General features: G+C 48.4%; 1 protein-coding gene across 3 annotated transcripts in view; it reads left to right on the top strand.

Moving 5' to 3' along the window:
• LOC129832380 (neuronal PAS domain-containing protein 1-like) overlaps positions 1-22,302 on the top strand; it is a 39,870-nt gene that overhangs the window by 9,969 nt on the left and 7,599 nt on the right. For all 3 annotated transcript variants that reach the window (XM_055896401.1, XM_055896400.1, XM_055896402.1), the window contains exons 2-5: positions 1,741-1,907; positions 3,348-3,586; positions 16,518-16,585; positions 18,056-18,145. In XM_055896401.1, the coding sequence (XP_055752376.1) occupies positions 1,813-1,907; positions 3,348-3,586; positions 16,518-16,585; positions 18,056-18,145 (492 nt within the window). In that variant the 5' untranslated portion in view covers positions 1,741-1,812. The remainder of the gene's footprint in view (positions 1-1,740; positions 1,908-3,347; positions 3,587-16,517; positions 16,586-18,055; positions 18,146-22,302) is intronic.

Below are 22,302 nucleotides of genomic sequence, written 5' to 3'. Positions count from 1 at the left end.
AGGAGAAATGTGAGGCATTAAACAGCCATTTCCCCGTAGCCTGGGGAGCCAGTGGCATTCCAGCAGGCAATTGTCTGCGTGCTGTTTGCCTTAAATGTGTTCATTTGCACGACTCCCCCAGTCAGAGCTCTGTGGGGAGGGTCGGGGCGTTTTAACGAACCTCTGACAGCTGGAGGCCCTAATTAAACGTCCCCCGCTGAAAACAAAACAGCCAAGCAGCCAAACGAACGAACTAACACACCGACCAACCAACCGATGGAGAGGCTCGGGGATGGAGAACGCACTCCCTCCCGTGCTGTCTACATGAGAGCCAGCCACAGAGCAGAGAGCAGGGCAGCACAGCATGAGGTATCACACAGACGTACACACAGATGTAAGCACATGCGTGCACATGTCCCGCACAGGGCTGTTTTGGATGCACACATACGCATGCACACACCATAATACTTTTACGTCCGGTATACCAAAGTCAAGTTGTTTTGGCTACTGCGGTGTGTTTAGAGCCTGTTTTATATCGGAATAAGCTTTCGTTGTTTTCAATAACCCTCCGCAGATGATACGGTTGACATATAGCTTGTTGTGACGGTGCTGGAGAGAACATTTGCAGTCGGAGGCCTTTGCAGCGGTCCATTTGGGAGAGTGCATTAGTAGCATCCCAACCTGCGACAAGGTTATGAAGCTGATTGAATAATTACTGTCCATTACGGCCCACGCCGCTGCTGATGTGCTGCCTGGCTTCTGTCTTTAGAGATAGAGACGTACGGCCGATAGAGACTCAGATTAGATAAGGACAGATTGGGTCAATTAAGAGATAAACATACAGGTACAGGACAGAGTGTGTGTGTGTGTGTGTGTGTGTGTGTGTGTGTGTGTGTGTGTGTGTGTGTGTGTGTGTGTGTGTGTGTGTGTGTGTGTGTGTGTGTGTGTGTGTGTGTGTGTGTGTGTGTGTGTCTGTGTGTGTGTGTGGGTGTGTGTGGGTGTGTGTGTGTGTGTGGGAGATCAATTGTGTGACTTTTATTTCCCCCTCACACAATACAATGTACTCAGCCAGGTTGGGGAAGGTGATGTACAATGTCATTGCTACACACGGCCCAGGGACAGTGTGTCGGCTACAGAGATTCTACACTGATGTGATGCCGGGTTGGGAATTGTCACAGTCATGTAAAATGCACTAGAAAGTATTCTCTTGTGGACAGACGACTTAAACATCTCACCAGATTACGCAACATTTTAGATTGAATAGAAAGTCATTTCATTGAAATGTCAAACTCGGGTCTGGCTCCTCAATATCCCAGCTCCCTACCCCAACCTGACCCTATTCTACCTATTATTCTTCCCCTCCCATGATAGTGTTGACCCAGCGGTAGTGAGGGCACCCCTGGCCGCAGGGCAGGACACCAGGCTGCTGCAGGCCACGCTGACCTTTTAAAGGTCACCAGAGCACAGAGGCAGAGAGGGGGAGGGGAGAGGGAGGCCAGCCAACTGGCACCGCTGGTAGAACTGGGAGTCGGAGGGTGTGTGTGTGGGGAGGCAGGGGAATTGGGGGAAGGTGGTCTGCTTTGCCGTGTCTTTGGTAACTGGCGTGAGACTTCTGTAGTGAATGGCTTTTTTAGCACAGTGGACGCTCTTCAAAGCTTTTATAGTGAAATGTACACCTAACTATGCATAATTATTCCTCTCTCTCACTCTCTCGCTCTCTCTGTGTCTCTGTCTTTCTCTCTCGCTTCCTCACCACTGCAGGGGGTCTGAGCCTGTCACAGCCTCGGCCAATCGCAGCCTGCGTTAGAGGTGGCGGCTGCGTGTGATTGGAGGATGGCGACCATGCCGTTCATCAGCGAGGGAAAGTGCGTGAGTGTGGAGTGGGACTTCCTACAGGGACTACTGGCCAAACCCCCCACCCTGCCTTGGTGAGAAACACACACACACACACACACACACACACACACACACACACACACACACACACACACACACACACACACACACACACACACACACACACACATAATAGCATTGCATAGCGAGTGCTAACACACACACACACACACATAATAGCATTGCATAGCGAGTGCTAACACACACAAACACTTACTCATATTCTAAACGATCACACCCACACAGCCCCTCTCACACACTCTGTACTGTGTAGTAAAATGGTTATTGCTCTGTAGCCTTGGGTGTGATGGCTGTTAATCCCTTTCCCTTAGTGGGAGATTACGTACATTTGGCTGGATTTATTAATGGACGGTCATTTATAGGCGGATATAAAAACGACGCAGAATCCATGGGTGAGTATTGATTGTCCTCTCTGGCGAGTTGAGCTCGTATAATAATGAGCCGTTGTGGAGGACGGGGCTATTCTAAACACACCTGTTTACACACCCTGGAGAACACAGGCCGACTGGGGAAATACCAACGTGTTGGCTGATTAGGACAAAGACCACACCCATGCATGCAAAAACACACAAACATACACACACACACACACACACACACACACACACGTTTTATTTTCTCTATTTCTTTCTCTATTGCCCTCTCTCTCTCTCTCACACACACACACACACACACACACACACACACACACACACACACACACACACACACACACACACACACACACACACACACACACACACACCCTCCCGTGGCAGGCAGTCTGCAGGCCCGGAATGAGAATCGATGTCACAGACACGGAGGAGAAATGCTGTTTCTTTATTCTACCACAGACACAAACTGTGGAGTCGCCGTGACAACATAATTCTACCACTCAGGCCCCATTGAGGGGAGTCGATACCCAATCAGAGAGACAGGCTACCTGAGCCCAGGCCCCCCTCTGCCACACGGCCCCTCCTCCTCCCATTGATCACTCAATCACCGCTGCAGCCCGGTACCTGCCAGCCAGTCGCATGGCTGTGTGTGAGACAGCGAGGGAGAGAGAGTGTGGATGCTAGTGTGTGTGTGTGTGTGTGTATGTGTTGTAAGCAGACGCACTAGCTGTGCTGTGTAATAGCCATGTGTGTACCAGTGTGACAGGGGAATAGAGCCTGGTAGATGGAGCACTTTCTGTCTGTAATTACACGGACAGACAATCTGCTGGAGACAAATTAGAATTGAGATTGGTTCACTAAGATTGCGGGTGTCATTATATTCTTTTTAAAGGACTATTCTCGGGTCATCGTCAGCATACACGACCAAGCCATAGGTGCTCATTCTGTGGTCAATTAGGATTCTTTATCATTTCGGGGCTTTGGCATGAACCACACGCCCTTTTCACTTATAATTCTCCTTTACCTTCTCTTTGCTATCTCTCCCCTCTCCCCCGGACCTTTCTTCTCCTCCTCCAGTTTGCAGAACCTGCGGAAGGAGAAGTCTCGTAATGCCGCTCGTTCCCGTCGCGGCAAGGAGAACTTTGAGTTCTTTGAGCTGGCCAAGATGCTGCCTCTCCCCGGGGCCATCACCAGCCAGCTGGACAAGGCCTCAGTCATCCGCCTCACCATCAGCTACTTGCACATGCGCACCTTCGCCAGCCAGGGAGACCCGCCCTGGTGCCCCCTGCTGGAAGGAGAGAACCACTGCAGCAAAGGTGAGCACTCACCCTTACCTTACCCATGAACTTAACCTGAAATGACTGGAAAACACAGTCGCCGATGCTGCAACAAAAGCATTTGACAAATTGTACTGTAGGTGTATCAGCATTGTAACAGCAATGTACTATTCTATGTAGTCCTTCTCTTACCCAATGAACCTCGCAGACACACGCATCACTTCACATAGACACCTCATTGAGCTCCCCCTCATCGCAGAAAAGAGAAAGAGAGAGACAGAGACAGAGAGAGACACACAGAGAGTAAGAGACAGAGAGAGAGATAGAGAGAGACAGACAGACAGAGACAGACAGATAAACAGAGAGATTGAGAGAGACAGAGAGAGGGAGAGAGAGAGAGACAGCGAAATAAATAGAGAGAGAGATAGATAGACCAGACAGAGAGAGAGAGCGAGAGAACAACACAGAGAGACAGAGGAACAGAGAGAGACAGAGCTGCACAAAGACGGAGAGACAGAGAGAGGATAAACAAAGGAAGGAGGAGCCTATTGGTGCGATTTGTAATTACAGAAATTAGCTATATAACGAGTAGAGTGTGATTATGAGGGTTGTCTAATTGCTACTATTACAGAGGGGAAACAACTCAGCTACAATTAGGTGTGTGTGTGTGTGTGTGTGTGTGTGTACGCGTGTGTGTGGGTGTGTCAATGGTTGCAGAAGTGTTTGTCTGTGATGGTGCGTTATATTTTTTTGCACCAGTGTGTGTGTGTGTCCCGTTACTCTCAGCAAGTCCTCCTGAAATGAGACAAACCCATGATATCTCATTGATACTGTGTAAGACGTGAACATCGATATCACGTACCTTACAAACAATGACAGTTTAGTCTTCCTATGACCTCACATTTGCTTATTTTTACAAGGAAGTCCGTGAACGACGCGTAGAGTCACTGCACACGATCATACTCTTACCGTTGTTCTGTGGATAGGTTTTCCGAGGATCCGGCCTTGGAAGAGGCCTGGTGAAAGGAGGACGTGGGCATCTCATTGAATAGCACGTCTATCTATTCCAGCGCTTCGATCGATCGCCAATTGACGTTCCTGTGGGAACACGTTCAATCCACTAGCAGATGTTCTAACAGAGCTTTACAAATGCATCTCAATGGATCGACTGGAATGTACGGTACACTGCTGGATGTACAGCGGGACATTTTGACATCTGTTTCTGAAATCTGTACGGAAGTTTCCTCTGGGAAAAAAAAAAGAAGCAATTCTATTCTATTCATCAGCATTCGGAAAACATGAAAGTGTGACGCCCGCACGTGTTGAGCATGATGCTGGAATGAAGATCATCCACCTGGTGCCCGAATAACCGCCACCCGACTCGGGACCCAGAATTCCGAATAATGTCACAGGTCTGGGTCAGATCTGACATGATTGTCACGAGTCTCGGGTATGTGTAAATTTAACTGACTTGTCCGGAAGGCCCTGTACAGATCCGAACACGACTGCTGCAGTAGAGAGAGAGGGGGGGAAAGAGAGAAAGAGGGAGAGAGAGAGAGAAAGAGAGAGAGAAATGTTACAATTTATGTTGACTGCTCTTGGTGCATGTAGCTTGTTCTTCTTGTTGTTGTTGGCCAATCATAAGTCATGAAAGCAGCTATAGGCTATAGGCTACGGTCATAGAGCTTTGGTATGTGGCAAAGGTTAGGAGATTCATGTATTTAATCAATGTAAGATGTAATTACAAGTTATGGGAGAAGGATAGACGACAGCGACCAAGAGCCAACAGGTAGGCTGCTACTTAAAACCTCTTATGGGCAGGTGGCGTCCCACCTGGCCAACATCTGGTGAAATTGCAGAGCGCGAAATAGAAAAATACCAAATTCAAATATTTAACATTCTTGAACATATATGTGTTATACATCAAAATAAAGCTTCACCTTTTTAACGCAGGCGTTCCGCTAGCGGAACCCCTCGACAACATTCCGCTGAAAAGGCAGCGCGGGAAATAAAAAAATATTTTTGGGAAATATGTAACTTTCTCACATTAACAAGTCCAATACAGCACATGAAAGATAAACATCTTGTTAATCTACCCGTCACGTCCGATTTTGTGCGAAAGCACAACATATGATTATGTTATTTCAGAGCCAAGTCAAAAAAACACAGCCATTTTCCAGCCAAAGATAGGAGTCACAAAAAGCAGAAATATAGATAAAATTAATCACTAACCTTTGATGATCTTCATCAGATGACACTCATAGGACATCATGTTACACAATACATGTATGTTTTGTTCGATAATGTGCATATTTATATCCCAAAATCTCAGTTTACATAGGCGCGTTACGTGCAGTAATGTTTTGATTCCAAAACATCCGGTGATCTTGCAGATAGCCACAGAAATCCCAGAAATCCTCATAATAAACATCGATAAAAGATACAAATGTTATTCACAGAATTAAAGATAGACTTCTCCTTAAAGCAACCGCTGTGTCAGATTTTTTTTTCAACTTTACGGAAAAAGCATAATCTGAGTACGGCGCTCAGAGCCCAATCCAGCCAAATCCAGCCAAAGAAATGTCCGCCATGTTGGAGTCAACAGAAGTTAGAAATAACATGATAAATATTCATTTACCTTTGATGATCTTCATCAGAATGCACTCCCAGGAATCCCAGTTCAACAATAAATGACTGATTTGTTCCATAAAGTTCCATAAAGTCCATAAATTATGTCCAAATAGCCACTAGTTGTTAGCATGTTCAGCCCAGTAATCCATCTTCATGAGCACTAGGTCCAGACAAAAAGTCAAAAAATTCCGTTACAGGTCGTAGAAAGATATCAAACGATGTATGGAATCAATCTTTAGGATGTTTTTAACATAAATCATCAATAATGTTCCAACCGGAGAATTTCATCGTCTGTAGCAAAGCACTGGAATGAGAGCTAACTCTGTCGGGAGCGCACGTCACGAGCATGAGACGCTCTGCCAGACCACTGACTCATTCAGCTCCCATTCCCCCCTCCGTTATAGCAGAAGCCTGAAACAAGTTTCTAAAGACGGTTGACATCTAGTGGAACCCTTAGGAAGTGCAACTTAACCTGAGAATACACAGTGTCTATGGGGTTTTCGCCTGCTATATGAGTTCTGTTATACTCACAGACATCATTCAAACAGTTTTAGAAACTTCAGAGTGTTTTTAATCCAATACTACTAATAATATGCATATATTAGCATCTGGGACAGAGTAGCAGGCGGTTTACTCTGGGCACGCATTTCATGCAAAAGTGAAAATGCTGCCCCCTATCCCAAACAGGTTAACTTCTTGTTAATCCAGCTGCTGTGTCAGATTTCAAAAAGGCTTTACGGCAAAAGCAAACCATGCGATTATCTGAGGACAACGCCCCGCATACAAACAATTGAAAATCCTATTTCAAACAGGCAGGTACGCCACAAAAGTCAGAAATAGCGATATAATTCATGCCTTACCTTTGAAGATCTTCTTCTGTTGGAACTCCAAAATGTCCCAGAAACATCACAAATGGTCCTTTTGTTTGATAATGTCCTTCTGTATGTCCCAAAAATGTCCATTTATTTGGCACGTTTGATTCAGAAATACACCGGTTTCAACTCACCCAATATGCCTACAAAGTATCTAATAAGTTACCTGTAAACTTGGTCCAAACATTTCAAACAACATTCCTAATCTAACCTCAGGTACCCTAAAACGTAAATAATCGATAAAATTGAAGACGGAATAAACTGTTTCTAATACCGGATAAAAACAACGTGAAGCGCGCTCCAGTTCACGCGCACCAAAATAGTAGAGTCCACCTGGAGGGACACTTACAATGAATAGGACTACTTCTTAATTTCTCAAAAGAAAAACATTGAACAATTTCTAAAGACTGTTGACATCTAGTGGAAGCCATAGGAACTGCAACCAGGTTCCTAATAATAAGGGTATCCCATAGAAACCAATTGGAAAATCCTATGACCTCAATTTTTTCCCCCCTGGATGGTTTGTCCTCGGGGTTTTGCCTGCCATATTAGTTATGTTATACTCACAGACATTATTTTAACAGTTTTAGAAACTTTAGAGTGTTTCCTATCCAAATCTACATTATATAAATATCCTAGCTTCTGGGCCTGAGTAACAGGCAGTTTACTTTGGGCACGCTTTTCATTCGGAGTTGAAAACACTGCCCCCTACCCAAGAGAGGTTAATATTCTGAATGGAGTTGTTATTTGTAACTGTAGGCCTCAATTAGCATAGCTAGCTAACGATAACTAGCTTAACTAGCTACTCCCGGTTTGATGCAGTCACGACAGTGACTATGTAATCCTATTAGATGAAAAATAACTTAGCTATGGCAGCTATTAGTCTACTATAGCGCGAGGCAGCTTGGTTGGTTGCTGTCTCTCTTCTCTCGTCTCTCCCTCCCTCCTCCCTGCTCCCTGTGTCACTCACTCACAGTATGGCCTCTCCCCCGCCTGCTAGAGTGGCAACTCTCTCTCGCTCCTCTGACGCTCTATTAGCTCCGGTTAATAAAGTCGTTTAAACATTTTTATTTTCTGCTGCTTCCCTCATTCGTATCGAACCAAGTCTGGATCCGACCAAGTCTATACGGAACGGGTTTAGTTGTCCTCGGGTCCGTTCGAAATGGGTCTCTATATTTGAACATTTAATTAATGCATATCGGGTCTGGGCGGGAAAGCCCCAGGTCCATTTCGTAACGGGTCCAAAAACCTCTCAACCCCAACCCTGCTGTTGCATCATGGTGCCTGTAGTTAGACTTTTAAGTACCTACAGTGTGATGCATGGCTGTAATTCCACTGTAGGAATGTGGAATTATGTGTCCAGACGGAATCCTGAAGGGGAATCTTGCGTTGGCTTCCCTCCTCTGTCATTCTCCTCTCCTCCTCCCGGGGTTTGGGCGGTGGGGGTTGGGGTGGGTGAGGGCCACGGGGGTAAGGGAGAGAGAGAGAGGGGGGGGTAGTGTGGTTTTTGTCTGCTTCCCACGTTTCAAAGCCAATCTTGAAAAATGAATAGACAGAGGAAAATCAATTGCATGACCTTCACACAGCGAGAGAGCGGGAAGAGAAGGAGAGAGATATATGGATGGGTGGTGGAAGACGAAAACGAAGGAGTGGTAGAACGGGAGAGGACCAGCTGAGGAAAAGTAAAATCTCTCAAAGATGATGCTTTTTCACCCATTATGTGTGTGTGTGTGGTGTAGGTTAGGTCTACAGTGGAGAGCGTTAGACCTGAACCTTTAATTTCATGTATTATTCAAGACTACTGAATATGCACAGGTGATTTGAGCTTTTAAGAGAGAATCTCTCTTGCAGATATGACTTCCACCCTGTAGAAATGCCAAATGTTGACCTGTCTATTTTCCCGAGGCATCTCAGTATTTTGCAGTTTTACAATATTGTAGAGATTTTGTCTAATGACAGAACACGCTGACTCTACAACACAAGCCTCTAAGATCTTCTGAAGACACTGAAACAGAAACCATGGACCAATCGGAAAAAAATATTCTGTCACTGTTTGTGAGGTCAAACTCACCTCTTTATGCCTCTCGCTCTCTCTAGCTGTCTCTTGACTTTGACTTTGTCTGCCTCGCATGTCTCTGTGTGTCTGTCTCTGTCATCTCTCTCTCTTACTGTCTCCTCATCACTTCTCCTCCGTCGCTCTCCCTCACTTTCTCCATGTCTGCCTCCCACCTAATTCTCGGCGTTTAAAGCAGCGGTGGCTTTTAAAGGAAGTTAATTGCACTCAAATTATGTTCGACCGCGGAAGAAGTGAGGGAGCGACAGTGAAAGAGAAACAGGGAGAGAGAGGGAGGGAGCGAGAGAGGGATTGCAGAGTGAGAGGATAATTGCGGTGGAGAAGGACGTTGCGATTATGGTTGCTCTTTCTCTCCTGTCTGTCGTCTCAAACCCTGTCTGTTCTTACAGGGGTAATACTACAGGGGTATCACACACACACACACACACACACACACTCACACTCACGCACTACACACACACTCATACAAACACGCACACACACACTCTCTTGGAAAATTGGAGTTCAGTAAACAAGTTGCTAGGTGATTAAAAGACATGAAAAGACAACTAGCATAAGCAAACTTGAGTAAAAAAATAGAAAAAGAGATGAACCACATGCGGTTATTTACAGTCAGGTCCAAAATTATTGGCACCCTTGATAAAGATGAGCAAAAATAAATACTGAGTTATATTGTATTCTTAAAAAAAATGGACAATTATATTATTTTAAACAATTCCTCAGAGAAATATACTTTTTCAACAAGTAATATTTTTTTCTCAAAAAATATAGGGGTCAAAATGATTCCCACCCCAGTTTTCAATAACTTTCACTGAGTCATTTTCTGAAATGTTTTACGAGATTGGAGGACACATTGGGAGGGATCTTAGACCATTCCACTGGTGTGCGTGGCCAAAAGAGCTCTATTTTCATGTCATCCATCAAATGTAAACGGCATTGGCACTTGGATTGGAACCGATGCCATGGTCAAATGACATGAAAATAGAGCCCTTTGCGTGGCGACCAGCGGTGGGTTTGACGTCGAAAGAAGGATGCATAAGCAGAAAAGAACCCCATACCTACTGTAAAATATGGTGGGGGATCTTTGATGTTATGGGGTTATTTTGCATCCACTGGTCCGGAGGCCCTTGTTAAAGTCATGAACTTTACCCAGTACCAGGACATTTTTGGCAAAAACCTGGTTGCCTCTGCCAGGAGGATAAAACTTGGCCACTAGTAGATCTTCCAGAAAGACAAAAAGACAATAACCCCAAGCACACATCAAAATGTGACCACGACACCTGCCGTGAATCTACACCTTTTCCTCCCTGAGTATTTATTAGAGGTGAGGTTTTCTGTAATGAATACTCACAGAGAAAAAAGGTATAGATTCACGTGCAGAGCGCGGCAGGTGTTTATTTCGCCTTCGCAGAAGGCAGGAATCGTGGTCACAGGCAGGCAATGGTCATACACAGGTAGGCAAACAGGCAGGTGAGTCAAAACTAGGACTGAAGGCTATAACTGGTTCTCACAAACGAGCTAGGAAAAGGCTTAGTAGAGTCAAAACGAACAATACCTCACAAAGACACAAACAGAATGAACTGAACTAAATAAGGAGCTGATGAGACCAGGTGAGTAACTAACACAGGTGAAATCAATGAACACAAATGAAAGTGGGGGCTACGTTCAAGAACACAAGGAAACAGGGCTGCCTATCAAGAACACAACGAAACAGAACACAAGGTTGACAAAGAAAATAAATACAGAACCTTACAATACCACATAATTACAAACTGAAAACATGTTTTTAGAATCTTTAGCAAATGTATTGAAATTAAATACATAAATATCTCAATGACATAACTATTCACGCAGTATTCACATAAGTATTTCCCCCAAACATAATGCTTTGTATTCAAGACATAAAGTACATTTCTCTGTCAAATTGTTTCCTTTTTTCACTTTAGTGCCTTATTGCAGGATGCATGTTTAGGAATATATTTTGTATTCTGTACAAGCTTCCTTCTTTTCACTCTGTCAGTTAGGTTAGTATTGTGGAGTAACTACAATGTTGTTGATCCATCCTCAGTTCTCATATCACAGCCATAAAACTCTGTAACTGTTTTAAAGTCACCATTGGCCTCAAGGTAGAAATCCCTCAGTAGTGTCCTTCCTCTCCAGAAAGTTAGGAAGGATGCCTGTATCTTTGTATGCAACTTATTATGTGACTTGTTAAGCACATTTTTTACTACTGAACTTGGCTTGCCATAACTAAGGGGTTGAACGCTTATTGACTCAAGATTTTTCAGCTTTTCATTTTTAATTCATTTGTAAACATTTCTTAAAACATAATTCCACTTTGACATGATGGGTTATTATGTGTAGGTCAGTGACACAAAATCTAAATTTCATTTATTTTAAATGCAGGCTGTAACATAACAAATTGTGTAAAAATTCAAGGGGTGTGAATACTTTCTGAAGGCACTGTATGTTCTCCAATCTCATATTTTGTTTTTAGAAAAAGGTTCACTGTCGTTATAATCGCAAGGTGAGGTATTGAACGGTTTTGAACACAAGGGTGCCAATAATGTTGACCCTTATCTTTTTGAGAAAATCTAAATATGACTCTCTTTATCTGAGTGATTGTACTGGTATAAATAATATAATAGTCCCGTTTGTTTAGCATACATACAATATAGTTCAGTATTTGGATTATTTATTAAACATTTTTTTTTCTCATCTTTTTCAAGGGTGCCAATAATTTTGAACCTGACCTTATTTGGTTCCCATGGTAACGTCATAACTAGGTTTAAAGGTCGACAGCTATGGGGTGGAAAGTTAAAAAAAAGAGAGGTGGGGGAGGGGTGAGTGAACTTGGACTAAATTATGTATAGAACAGAAGCATAAATATCAAGCAATCAAATTTCTCTCTTCTATCAGTGAGGAAAATCAGGAAGACCCCCAAAATTGACCTGTGAGTCACACTGTAATTAACGTGGACGCTTCATCCCATTCCACAAATGAAATTAAACCACGGAGAGCAAATCTAGCCAAGCTAATTAAAAGTCAATGTGATAGAAGGTACCCCGAGAGCTCTCCTATGACACACACACACACACACACACAAACACACACACACACACACACACACACACACACACACACACACACACACACACACACACACACACACACACACACACACACACACACACACACACACACACACACACACACACACACACACACACACACACATTTCCACTAACACAGAAGGATCTTTGTTCTCAGGGTGAGATACCCTGAACCTTCGTAAGGCCCCTGAACATTACCATCACCACACACACACACACACACACACACACACACACACACACACACACACACACACACACACACACACACACACACACACACCCTGTTGAGGCTGTTTTGGTTTCTTGGCCGCCCAATTGTGTGAACCCAGGCATGGCAGGCAGGCGGGTGGAGTGACTGTAGTAAATGGATCTGTGTGTAGACTCATCCGTCAGCCCCACTGGCCTCATGTCACATCCACCATTTCTTCCGGCCCCCTGACAGTATTCATCGCCACTGATCACCAGCAGCATCTCCAGGGACCCATGGGGGTGCTGTGTGTTATGGGGGTTGGTACCAGACCCCCAGTGGGCCAGCCCTCTCCCCGTAGCCCCACTAGGGTCCAGGCAGGCAGGCAGAGCGACAGGGTCCCCTCCCCCTCTGGGTTAGCTTCTGAGTTGTGGCTGTAAGGTCCCCAGCCCCAGACCCCCTTTCAGCCTGAATGGACCAGCCTCATTGATATTCCTAAGCTTTCACACATGGGGACCCCAATCTCACAATGGCACTGGGGCTTTGTCCGGCAACTGTTTATTTCTGAGAGTGTGTGCGTGTGGCGGAGGGGGGGGTTTGTATGTGTGTGCCGGTCTAAAGGAATGTCTTCTCTTCTGTTGGCTGACCGATGGCAGGGACACTATTAACAGACGGGTGGGGGATGGATGTGTGACCCCCCCCCCCACCTCCGTGTTCAGTTGTAACCCAGAACAGCACTTTCATTTTGCTGTCATAACGTGTATTGATTTCCCAAAGCCTTGCAACGACACATGGACAGGGATATCTGGCGATCCCTACACTCACTCACTCACGCACACACACACACACACAATGCCGCTGCCTGTTCAGAATGCAGTGTTAAAAAAACAAACCTGGCAGAGCGACACACACACACACGCACGCACGCACGCACGCGCGCACACACACACACACACACACACACACACACACACACACACACACACACACACACACACACACACACACACATCTCTATCCATCTTTCTCCCTCTCTGATACTCTCTATTTTGGTTTCTCTCTCCATATCTCATTTTCTCTATTTCTGTCTTCCTCTCTTTCTCTCAGTTGTAATTACCTCCGTAAACAGCTCTACCTTGATGGCAATGCTTCTGTAATAGCTTGTGTTTGGGATGCATTAGGAGTGGTGAGGCTGTGTGTGTGTGTGTGTGTGTGTGTGCGTGTGTCTGTGCCTGGTTGCCTGTGTGTGTGTTAAAAACAGCCATTGCCCTTAGGGCAGCTAAGGAACTAAGGTCAGGGCGTGACAGTACCCCCCCACCCCCAAGGACTCCGGCCGCAAAACCTTAACCTATAGGGGAGGTTCTGGGTGGGCATTTCACCGCAGTGGCGGCTCTGGTGCGGGACGTAGACCCAGCTCCACCTCTGGCTTGGCCCACTTAGGTTGCGCCTCTAGAGCAGGGACACTCGCCGCCGACCCCGGACTGGGGACCCTCGCAGCAGGCCCCGGACAGGAGGGCGACTCTGGCAGCTCCGGACAGGAGGGCGACTCTGGCAGCTCCGGACAGGAGGGAGACTCTGGCAGCTCCGGAGAGGAGGGAGACTCTGGCAGCTCCAGACAGGAGGGCGTCGCTGGAGGCTCCGGACAGGAGGGCGTCGCTGGAGGCTCCGGACAGGAGGGCGTCGCTGGAGGTTCCGGACTAGAGGACGTCGCTGGAGGCTCCGGACTAGAGGGCGACGCTGGAGGCTCCGGACTAGAGGGCGACGCTGGAGGCTCCGGACTAGAGGGCGTAGCTGGATGCTCCGGACTAGAGGGCGTTGCTGGAGGCTCCGGACAGACGGCCTTCGTTGGAGGCCTCGTGCCATAACTCCTCACTGGAGGTTTCGTGCCATGGATCCTCACTGGAGGCTTCGTGCCATGGATCATCACTGGAGGCTTCGTGCCATGGATCATCACTGGAGGCTTCGTGCCATGGATCATCACTGGAGGCTTCGTGGCATGGATCATCACTGGAGGCTTCTTGCCATGGATCATCATTGGAGGCTTCTTGCCATGGATCATCACTGGAGGCTTCGTGCCATGGATCATCACTGGAGGCTTCTTGCCATGGATCATCACTGGAGGCTTCGTGCCATGGATCATCACTGGAGGCTTCGTGCCATGGATCATCACTGGAGGCTTCTTGCCATGGATCATCACTGGAGGCTTCGTGCCATGGATCATCACTGGAGGCTTCGTGCCATGGATCATCACCGGAGGCTTCGTGCCATGGATCATCACTGGAGTGGAGAGACACACAGTAGGCCTGGCTCTGGCAGCAGGCACAGGACTCACCAGGCTGGGGAGACATGCAGGAGCCCTCCTCCTTAGCCGAGGCACCGGATACACTGAGCCGTGGAGGCGCACTGGCGGTCCAGAGCGCAGAGCTAGCACAACGCGTCCTGGCTGGATCCCCCCTGTAGCCCGGGCAAGTGCGGGGAACTGGAACGGGCCGCACTGGGCTGTGCTGGCGAACCGGGGACACTGTACGTAGGGCTGGTGCAGTATAACCCGGGCCGAGGAGATGCACTGGATGCCAGATGCGCTGAACTGGCACCATCCCTCCTGGCTCGATGCCCACTCTAGCTTGGCCGATGCGAGGAGCTGTGATGTAGTGCACTGGGCAATGCGTGCGCACTGGGGACACCGTGCGCTTCACCGCATAACACGGTGCCTGCCCGGTCACTCTCTCGCCACGGTAAGCACGGGGAGTTGGCTCAGGTCTCCTACCTGACTCTGCCAATCTTCCCGTGTGCCCCCCCCCCCCCCCCCCCCCCCCAAAAAAATATTCTGGGGCTACCTCTCGTGCACGTTACCTCGAGCCAACTCCTCGTAGTGTCGCCGCTCCGCTCTAGCTGCCTCCAGCTCCTCTTTAGGGCGGCGATACTCTCCCGGCTGTGCCCAGGGTCCCTTGCCGTCCAAGATTTCCTCCCATGTCCAGGAGTCCATTCCCACACTGCTTGGTCCTCTTTTGGTGGGTAGTTCTGTAACGATTCTCGTCCTGGGAAGATGAGGAGGAAGGATCGGACCAATACGCAGCGTGGTAAGTGTCCATAATATGTATTTTAATAAATCAACTGAACACTGAACAAAATAACAAAGAGCACGAACGAACAAACGAAACAGTTCTGTATGGTGAAAACACACAACACAGAAAACAACTACCCACAAACACAGATGGGAACAGGCTACCTAAGTATGGTTCTCAATCAGAGACAACGATAGACAGCTGCCTCTGATTGAGAACCATACACGGCCAAAGACAAAGAAATAGACAACATAGAACACCAGACATAGAATGCCCACCCCAACTCACGCCCTGACCAAACCAAAATAGAGACATAAAAAAGGAACTAAGGTCAGGGCGTGACACGTGTGTCGATCTGAAGTGTGTCGATCTGAAGTGTGTCGATCTGGTGTGTGTCGATCTGATGTGTGTCTATCTGGTGTGTGTCGATCTGGTGTTTGTTGATCAGTGCTTGTTGATCAGTGTGTGTTGATCTGGTGTTTGTTGATCAGTGCTTGTTGATCAGTGTGTGTCAATCTGGTGTGTGTTGATCAGTGTATGTCGATCTGGTGTGTGTCGATCTGGTGTGTGTTGATCAGTGTGTGTCGATCTGGTGTGTGTTGATCAGTGTGTGTCGATCTGGTGTGTGTTGATCAGTGTGTGTCGATCTGGTGTGTGTCGATCAGTGTGTGTCGATCTGATGTGTGTCGATCAGTGTGTGTCGATCAGTGTGTGTCGATCTGATGTGTGTCGATCAGTGTGTGTCCCGATCTGATGTGTGTCGATCTGATGTGTGTCGATCAGTGTGTGTCGATCAGTGTGTGTCCCGATCAGTGTGTGTCCCGATCTGATGTGTGTCGATCAGTGTGTGTCCCGATCTGATGTGTGTCGATCTGATGTGTGTCGATCTGATGTGTGTCGATCAGTGTGTGTCCCGATCAGTGTGTGTCCCGATCTGATGTGTGTCGATCAGTGTGTGTCCCGATCTGATGTGTGTCGATCAGTGTGTGTCCAGATCTGATGTGTGTCGATCTGTGTCCCTGCAGTGCGACGCTCCTGCCACTCTCTGGCCACTGACATGTTCGAACAGCACCTGGGAGCACACCTGTTACAGGTAAACATCACACACACACACACACAGACACACACACACAGGGTTCCTTTCAAATGTATTTATTATATAAGCGTGTCATTGAGAACAAACAGTATTTTAAAATAGTACACAATTTAGCCAGGTTATTCAAGAGGTGAATTCTCTGCACTTTAATTTGTTGACACGTTTAATCTATTTAAATGTTTTTCCAAATATATTCAAATATTCAACCCTGTAAATATTAATATCGTCACAGCATGCTGCAATTGTTAGTGGGACACGGTAGCCATATTTATTCCTGTGACAGTCTGACAGTGTGACGCTGCTTCTCTGTCTCCTCCTGCATTTAAAGACGTGCTTGAACCCCCTCTGACGTCTCCTCCAGCCAGTCAACACTCGTTAGGAAGAAAAAAACACAAAAACATCGCACTGCCCCACCGTATTACAACTATCAAACAACGACAAATGGCTGCAGTGGCCAGGAAAGAGAAAGAGAGCGATAGAACGCGGGAGGGAAAGAGGAGAAGGGGGACAGACGGGGTGCATGGAATGTCCTAAATGACCGAGGTGTGCTAAGACAAAAGACTGCCGTCTGCGCCGAACGTTCTGAGGAGGAGCGGCGCTGATGGAAATCAAATTAGGGCTTCAGAACACGCTAGGATTCTTTCCTCTTGCCGTCCTCTGTCAGTAATAGCATGATAATTGCACTTTATTTCTCCACCATTCAGCCGGGCTCGCCGCGCCCCACACCCCGGCCACTCGCATTTGCATACTGAATGTGTCAGTTGCATAAATTACCGCCACTTTAAGCGCCGCTGCCAAAATAGCAATCTTTCTTCAGCAAAGTGGCCCTAGCTTCCCAGCACACCGCCGCTACTCACTTGTGTGAATGCTTGTTATTACGACGAATATTATTCTGTGAAGGAGTCCTTCCTAATGGGGTGGCTGTATACCTTTCACTTAGCATCATAATCACCGCTCCCTGTCTCTACCTCTGTCTCTACCTACCTACCGGTGTCTCTGGTCAGCAGACAGACACAACAGGAAACACCATGCTGTCCTACTGTTAATAACACTGATTGAAACAGCTCCGCTGGTGTCTGCCTGCTCTGTGTTTAATGTGCCTTGTTGACTCTCTGAACAGGCTGCGGGTGTTTACCAGTAGTGTGTCGTGTGTACCTGAGGGGCCAGCCAGACAGGACTGTTGATGTGGGCGGGAGAGGGGGGAGAGGTGGGAGAGACTGAGCGCTGAAGGGCTGGTTGTTGGTGGTTCTCCAGCGGCAGGCAGCCGCTCATTGTAATTTGCTCGATACACACTAATTGCTCTAATTTGTCTGTGTGTGTGTGTGTGTGTGTGTGTGTGTGCGTGTGTGTGTGTGTGTGTGTGTGTGTGTGTGTGTGTGTGTGTGTGTGTGTGTGTGTGTGTGTGTGTGTGTGTGTGTGTGTGTGTGTGTGTGTGTGTGTGTGTGTGTGTGTGTGTTGCTTCCACAGTCTCTGGACGGCTTTGTGTTTGTGGTAAGCTCAGAGGGGCGCTTCCTCTACATATCAGAGACTGTTTCCATCTACCTGGGCCTCTCACAGGTAAGGCCTTCTGTACATGGACGCACACGCTCGCACACTCTCACTCTCACTCTCACACACACACACACACACACACACACACACACACACACACACACACACACACACACACACACACACACACACACACACACACACACACACACACACACACACACTCTCTCTCTCTGTCACACACACTCACTCACTCACTCAGGTTACTCCCATCATCTCTCTTTTCATATCAGATGTTGTAATGTGTTTTGGTGTGTTCCCACCTCTGTGTGTATCTAGATGTCTTTGACTGTTCTCTTCTGCTAGTCTCTAGTTTCTTCGCCTCTCTCTCACACACTCTCTCTCCCTCTGTCTCTCTGTTTCTCTGTCTCTCTAGTTTCTTCGCCTCTCTCTCACACACTCTCTCTCCCTCTGTCTCTCTGTTTCTCTGTCTCTCTAGTTTCTTCGTCTCTCTCTCTCACACACTCTCTCTCCCTCTGTCTCTCTGTTTCTCTGTCTCTCTAGTTTCTTCGTCTCTCTCTCTCACACACTCTCTCCCCCTCTGTCTCCCTGTTTCTCTGTCTCTCTAGTTTCTCTGTCTCTCTCTCTCTCTCTCTCTCTCTCTCTCTCTCTCTCTCTCTCTCTCTCTCTCTCTCTCTCTCCCCCTCTGTCTCTCTGCCTCTATCTCTCTCTCTCTGCCTCTCTCTCTCTCTCTCTCCCTCTCCCTCCCTCCCTTCGTCCCTCCAGGTGCTCACCTTTGTTGATTGCCTGCGGCCTCTTGTACTGTGAATGTTAAGTCCTGCCATTTCGACCAGATGCATAAATAATAACAGTAATTACTGGCCCAACAATCAAAGTGTCGCCCCTGCGCGCAGGCCCTGTCTAAGGGAGCAAATCGATAGGCATCTTAAAAGCTCCATTGATTGTGGGGAGGAGAAAAAACACCAAGGGGGACGGGGAGACAGATAGGGATAGAGAGGGAGAGGGAGGGAGGAGGGGAGGGATAAGATATGTTTGGGAAAAAAGGATGGGGGATACAGAATGAGAGAGAGAAATAAGGGAGGACATTTCGATAGCGGTGGGATTTGAGTGGGTTTTAAAAGGGGGGATTTGGGTGTAATTGGGAGTCTGCCCCTGGTTGGATTGGACTGTCCCGGAGAGAGGCTAGTTATTAGTGGTGTGTGTGTGTGTGTGTGTGTGTGTGTGTGTGTGTGTGTGTGTGTGTGTGTGTGTGTGTGTGTGTGTGTGTGTGTGTGTGTGTGTGTGTGTGTGTGTGTGTGTGTGTGTGTGTGTGTGTGTGCCGGTGTGTTTGTGTCACAGTTTGGTATTTCTCTTGCTAACTGTTGGTAAACACAAACTTAAAATCTAATTATGAAATATATCTGAACAGGTGTGAAAAGACTACACAGCCAAATGGCAATGGAAAGCATTTTTGGTATGTAAATAGAGCTTAAATGTGTTGAAGTGAAATGCATCATGGGACTGAATAGGTAAACAACAAAGGCCATTCTTATTCATTAAACAGATGGCCTCACTAGTCAAATCTCCTCAAACAGAACTAAACACACCAGCCTTAAAACAAAATTACAATCAGGATTTACCTTAACTCCAAAACACACAGTACCACGTTTAGAAAAACTGACAGAGAGAGAAAGACTGCAAGACAGAAAAGAGAGAGAGACAGAAAGAGGGAGGGAGGTGGGAGAAAGGGCATGCACACTTTAATAGAACAAATCCCTGTCTCTCAGGGAGGAGAGAGAGAAGGGAAATATAACTGGTGGTTGTTGTTGGAGGACATGGATCTCTCTGTGGACCGCCCTGACCTGTCCCCCAGCCTAACCCCTCTGCCCCGGCTTACCCATGGGGCCCCTTTCCAGACAGTGGGGTTTCTTAGACGGCTTAGCCAAGGTCAGGCACTTTGACCAAGGGCACAACCCGCCGTCCGCTCCCCTGCTACCTGGAGGTGATCATGTCCCTCACCCCAGGTTTCCTGGCCGGAGAGGCGCGCTCTGAACCGGGACCCCAGGTCCTGCTGCTCAACCCCCCTTACCTCCTGCATGGCAGGAGGGAGGACGGAGGAATGGAGGGAGCGGGGAATTGATCCTGGACTGGTTAGTATGCAGCCCTCATCACTCCCCCTCCCTCTCTCCTCTCCCATCCGTCAGCGGCGGGCTGAGAGTGTGTTGTGGACGACTGCCCGGATGCCTCATACATATTAAAGCTCCCTGCTATTATTTATATCATGTCTCCCCCCCCTCTCTCTCAACCCCCCCACACTATACCTGTATCTGTTTTTGTCTCCCTCTCTCTCTCCTTTCACTTTCCTCTCTCTCTCCTCTCTCTCTCCTCCCTCTCTCTACCTCTATCTTTCAGCTGCCTCTTTCACCGTTAGTTTTCTCTCTCTCTCTCCTCCCTGTGATGAAGTGACGGTAGACTGACAGGTATAGTACCACAGACGTCAGTATTGCCTTTTACTGGGGGAGGGCAAAGGACTGTGGGAAGCCTGGGGTCCTCCAGGGCTGACTTCCTGTCTCTACCAGGGGACTCTGGTCCGTTTACGTCTCGTTTAGCTGTAGCAACTCATTAACACCGGGCTGTTTTAAAACTTTGATCTCTCCGCTGATCCCTCGCTACTTACTCGAATCCTCTCTCCTTGTGTTTTTTTTCTTTTACACTTTACAGGAGTTGGCCTTCCTTTTCTCTCTCTTTATTCACACTTCATCTGTGCGCCCTCACTCAGCTATCTGGCTGTGATGTCCTTGAATGCCTGTTGGAAATCCCATAAAGCCCACACTAAATGGATCTAATCCTTCATAAATGGGTATGTCCTACAGACAAGGGTGTGAGGCCGCAGGCAGGCAGCCAAGCAGGCAGCCCAGCAGGGAACAGCCAGGCAGGCAGGCAGGTAGGTAGCAGACAGGCAGGCAGGGATCAGACATGTAGGGAGACAGGGAGCAGGCAGGCAGGGAGCAGACAGGCAGGAAGGGAGCAGGAAGGGAGCAGGCAGGTAGGCAGGCAGGCAGGCAGGTAGCAGACATGTAGGCAGACAGGGAGCAGGCAGGCAGGGAGCAGACAGGCAGGAAGGGAGCAGGAAGGGAGCAGGCAGGCAAGCAGGCAGGGAGCAGACAGGCAGGAAGGGAGCAGGAAGGGAGCAGGCAGGCAAGCAGGCAGGGAGCAGACAGGCAGGAAGGGAGCAGGCAGGGAACAGACAGACAGGCAGGGAGCAGGCAGGCAGCCCAGCAGGGAGCAGACAGGCAGGGAGAAGGCAGGGAGCAGGCAGACAGGGAGCAGGCAGGCAGCCCAGCAGGGAGCAGGCAGGCAGGGAGAAGGCAGGGAGCAGACAGGCAGGGAGAAGGCAGGGAGCAGGCAGACAGGGAGCAGGCTGGCAGCCCAGCAGGGAGCAGACAGGCAGGGAGAAGGCAGGGAGCAGGCAGACAGGGAGCAGGCAGGCAGCCCAGCAGGGAGCAGACAGGCAGGCAGGGAGAAGGCAGGGAGCAGGCAGGCAGCCCAGCAGGGAGCAGGCAGGCAGGGAGAAGGCAGGGAGCAGGCAGGCAGGGAGAAGGCAGGGAGCAGGCAGACAGGGAGCAGGCAGGCAGCCCAGCAGGGAGCAGACAGGCAGGCAGGGAGCAGGCAGGCAGGGAGAAGGCAGGGAGCAGACAGGTAGGCAGGGAGCAGGCAGGAAGCAGGCAGGCAGGGAGAAGACAGGTAGGCAGGGAGCAGGCAGGGAGCAGGCAGGGAGAAGACAGGCAGGCAGGGAGAAGGCAGGGAGCAGACAGGTAGGTAGGGAGCAGGCAGGAAGCAGGCAGGGAGCAGGCAGGCAGGGAGCAGGCAGGGAGCGGGCAGGGAGCAGGCAGGGAGCAGGCAGGCAGGGAGCAGGCAGGTAGGTAGGGAGCAGGCAGGAAGCAGGCAGGCAGGGAGAAGGCAGGGAGCAGGCAGGTAGGTAGGGAGCAGGCAGGAAGCAGGCAGGCAGGGAGAAGGCAGGGAGAAGACAGGTAGGCAGGGAGCAGGCAGGGAGCAGGGAGAAGGCAGGGAGCAGACAGGCAGGCAGGGAGCAGGCAGGGAGCAGACAGGCAGGCAGGGAGCAGGCAGGCGCTTTATCAAATGAAATGGAATCCCACCTTAAAGGATTTGAGTAGGACACTATGATGCAGGAGGATGATAGCTGGGAGGTGTTAGTGGTCTTT

Source organism: Salvelinus fontinalis, chromosome 33, assembly GCF_029448725.1.
Source record: "Salvelinus fontinalis isolate EN_2023a chromosome 33, ASM2944872v1, whole genome shotgun sequence".
Classification (NCBI taxonomy): Eukaryota; Metazoa; Chordata; class Actinopteri; order Salmoniformes; family Salmonidae; genus Salvelinus; species Salvelinus fontinalis.
Note: the sequence above shows the minus strand (reverse complement) of the source record. Positions and strands in the feature narration are given on the sequence as shown.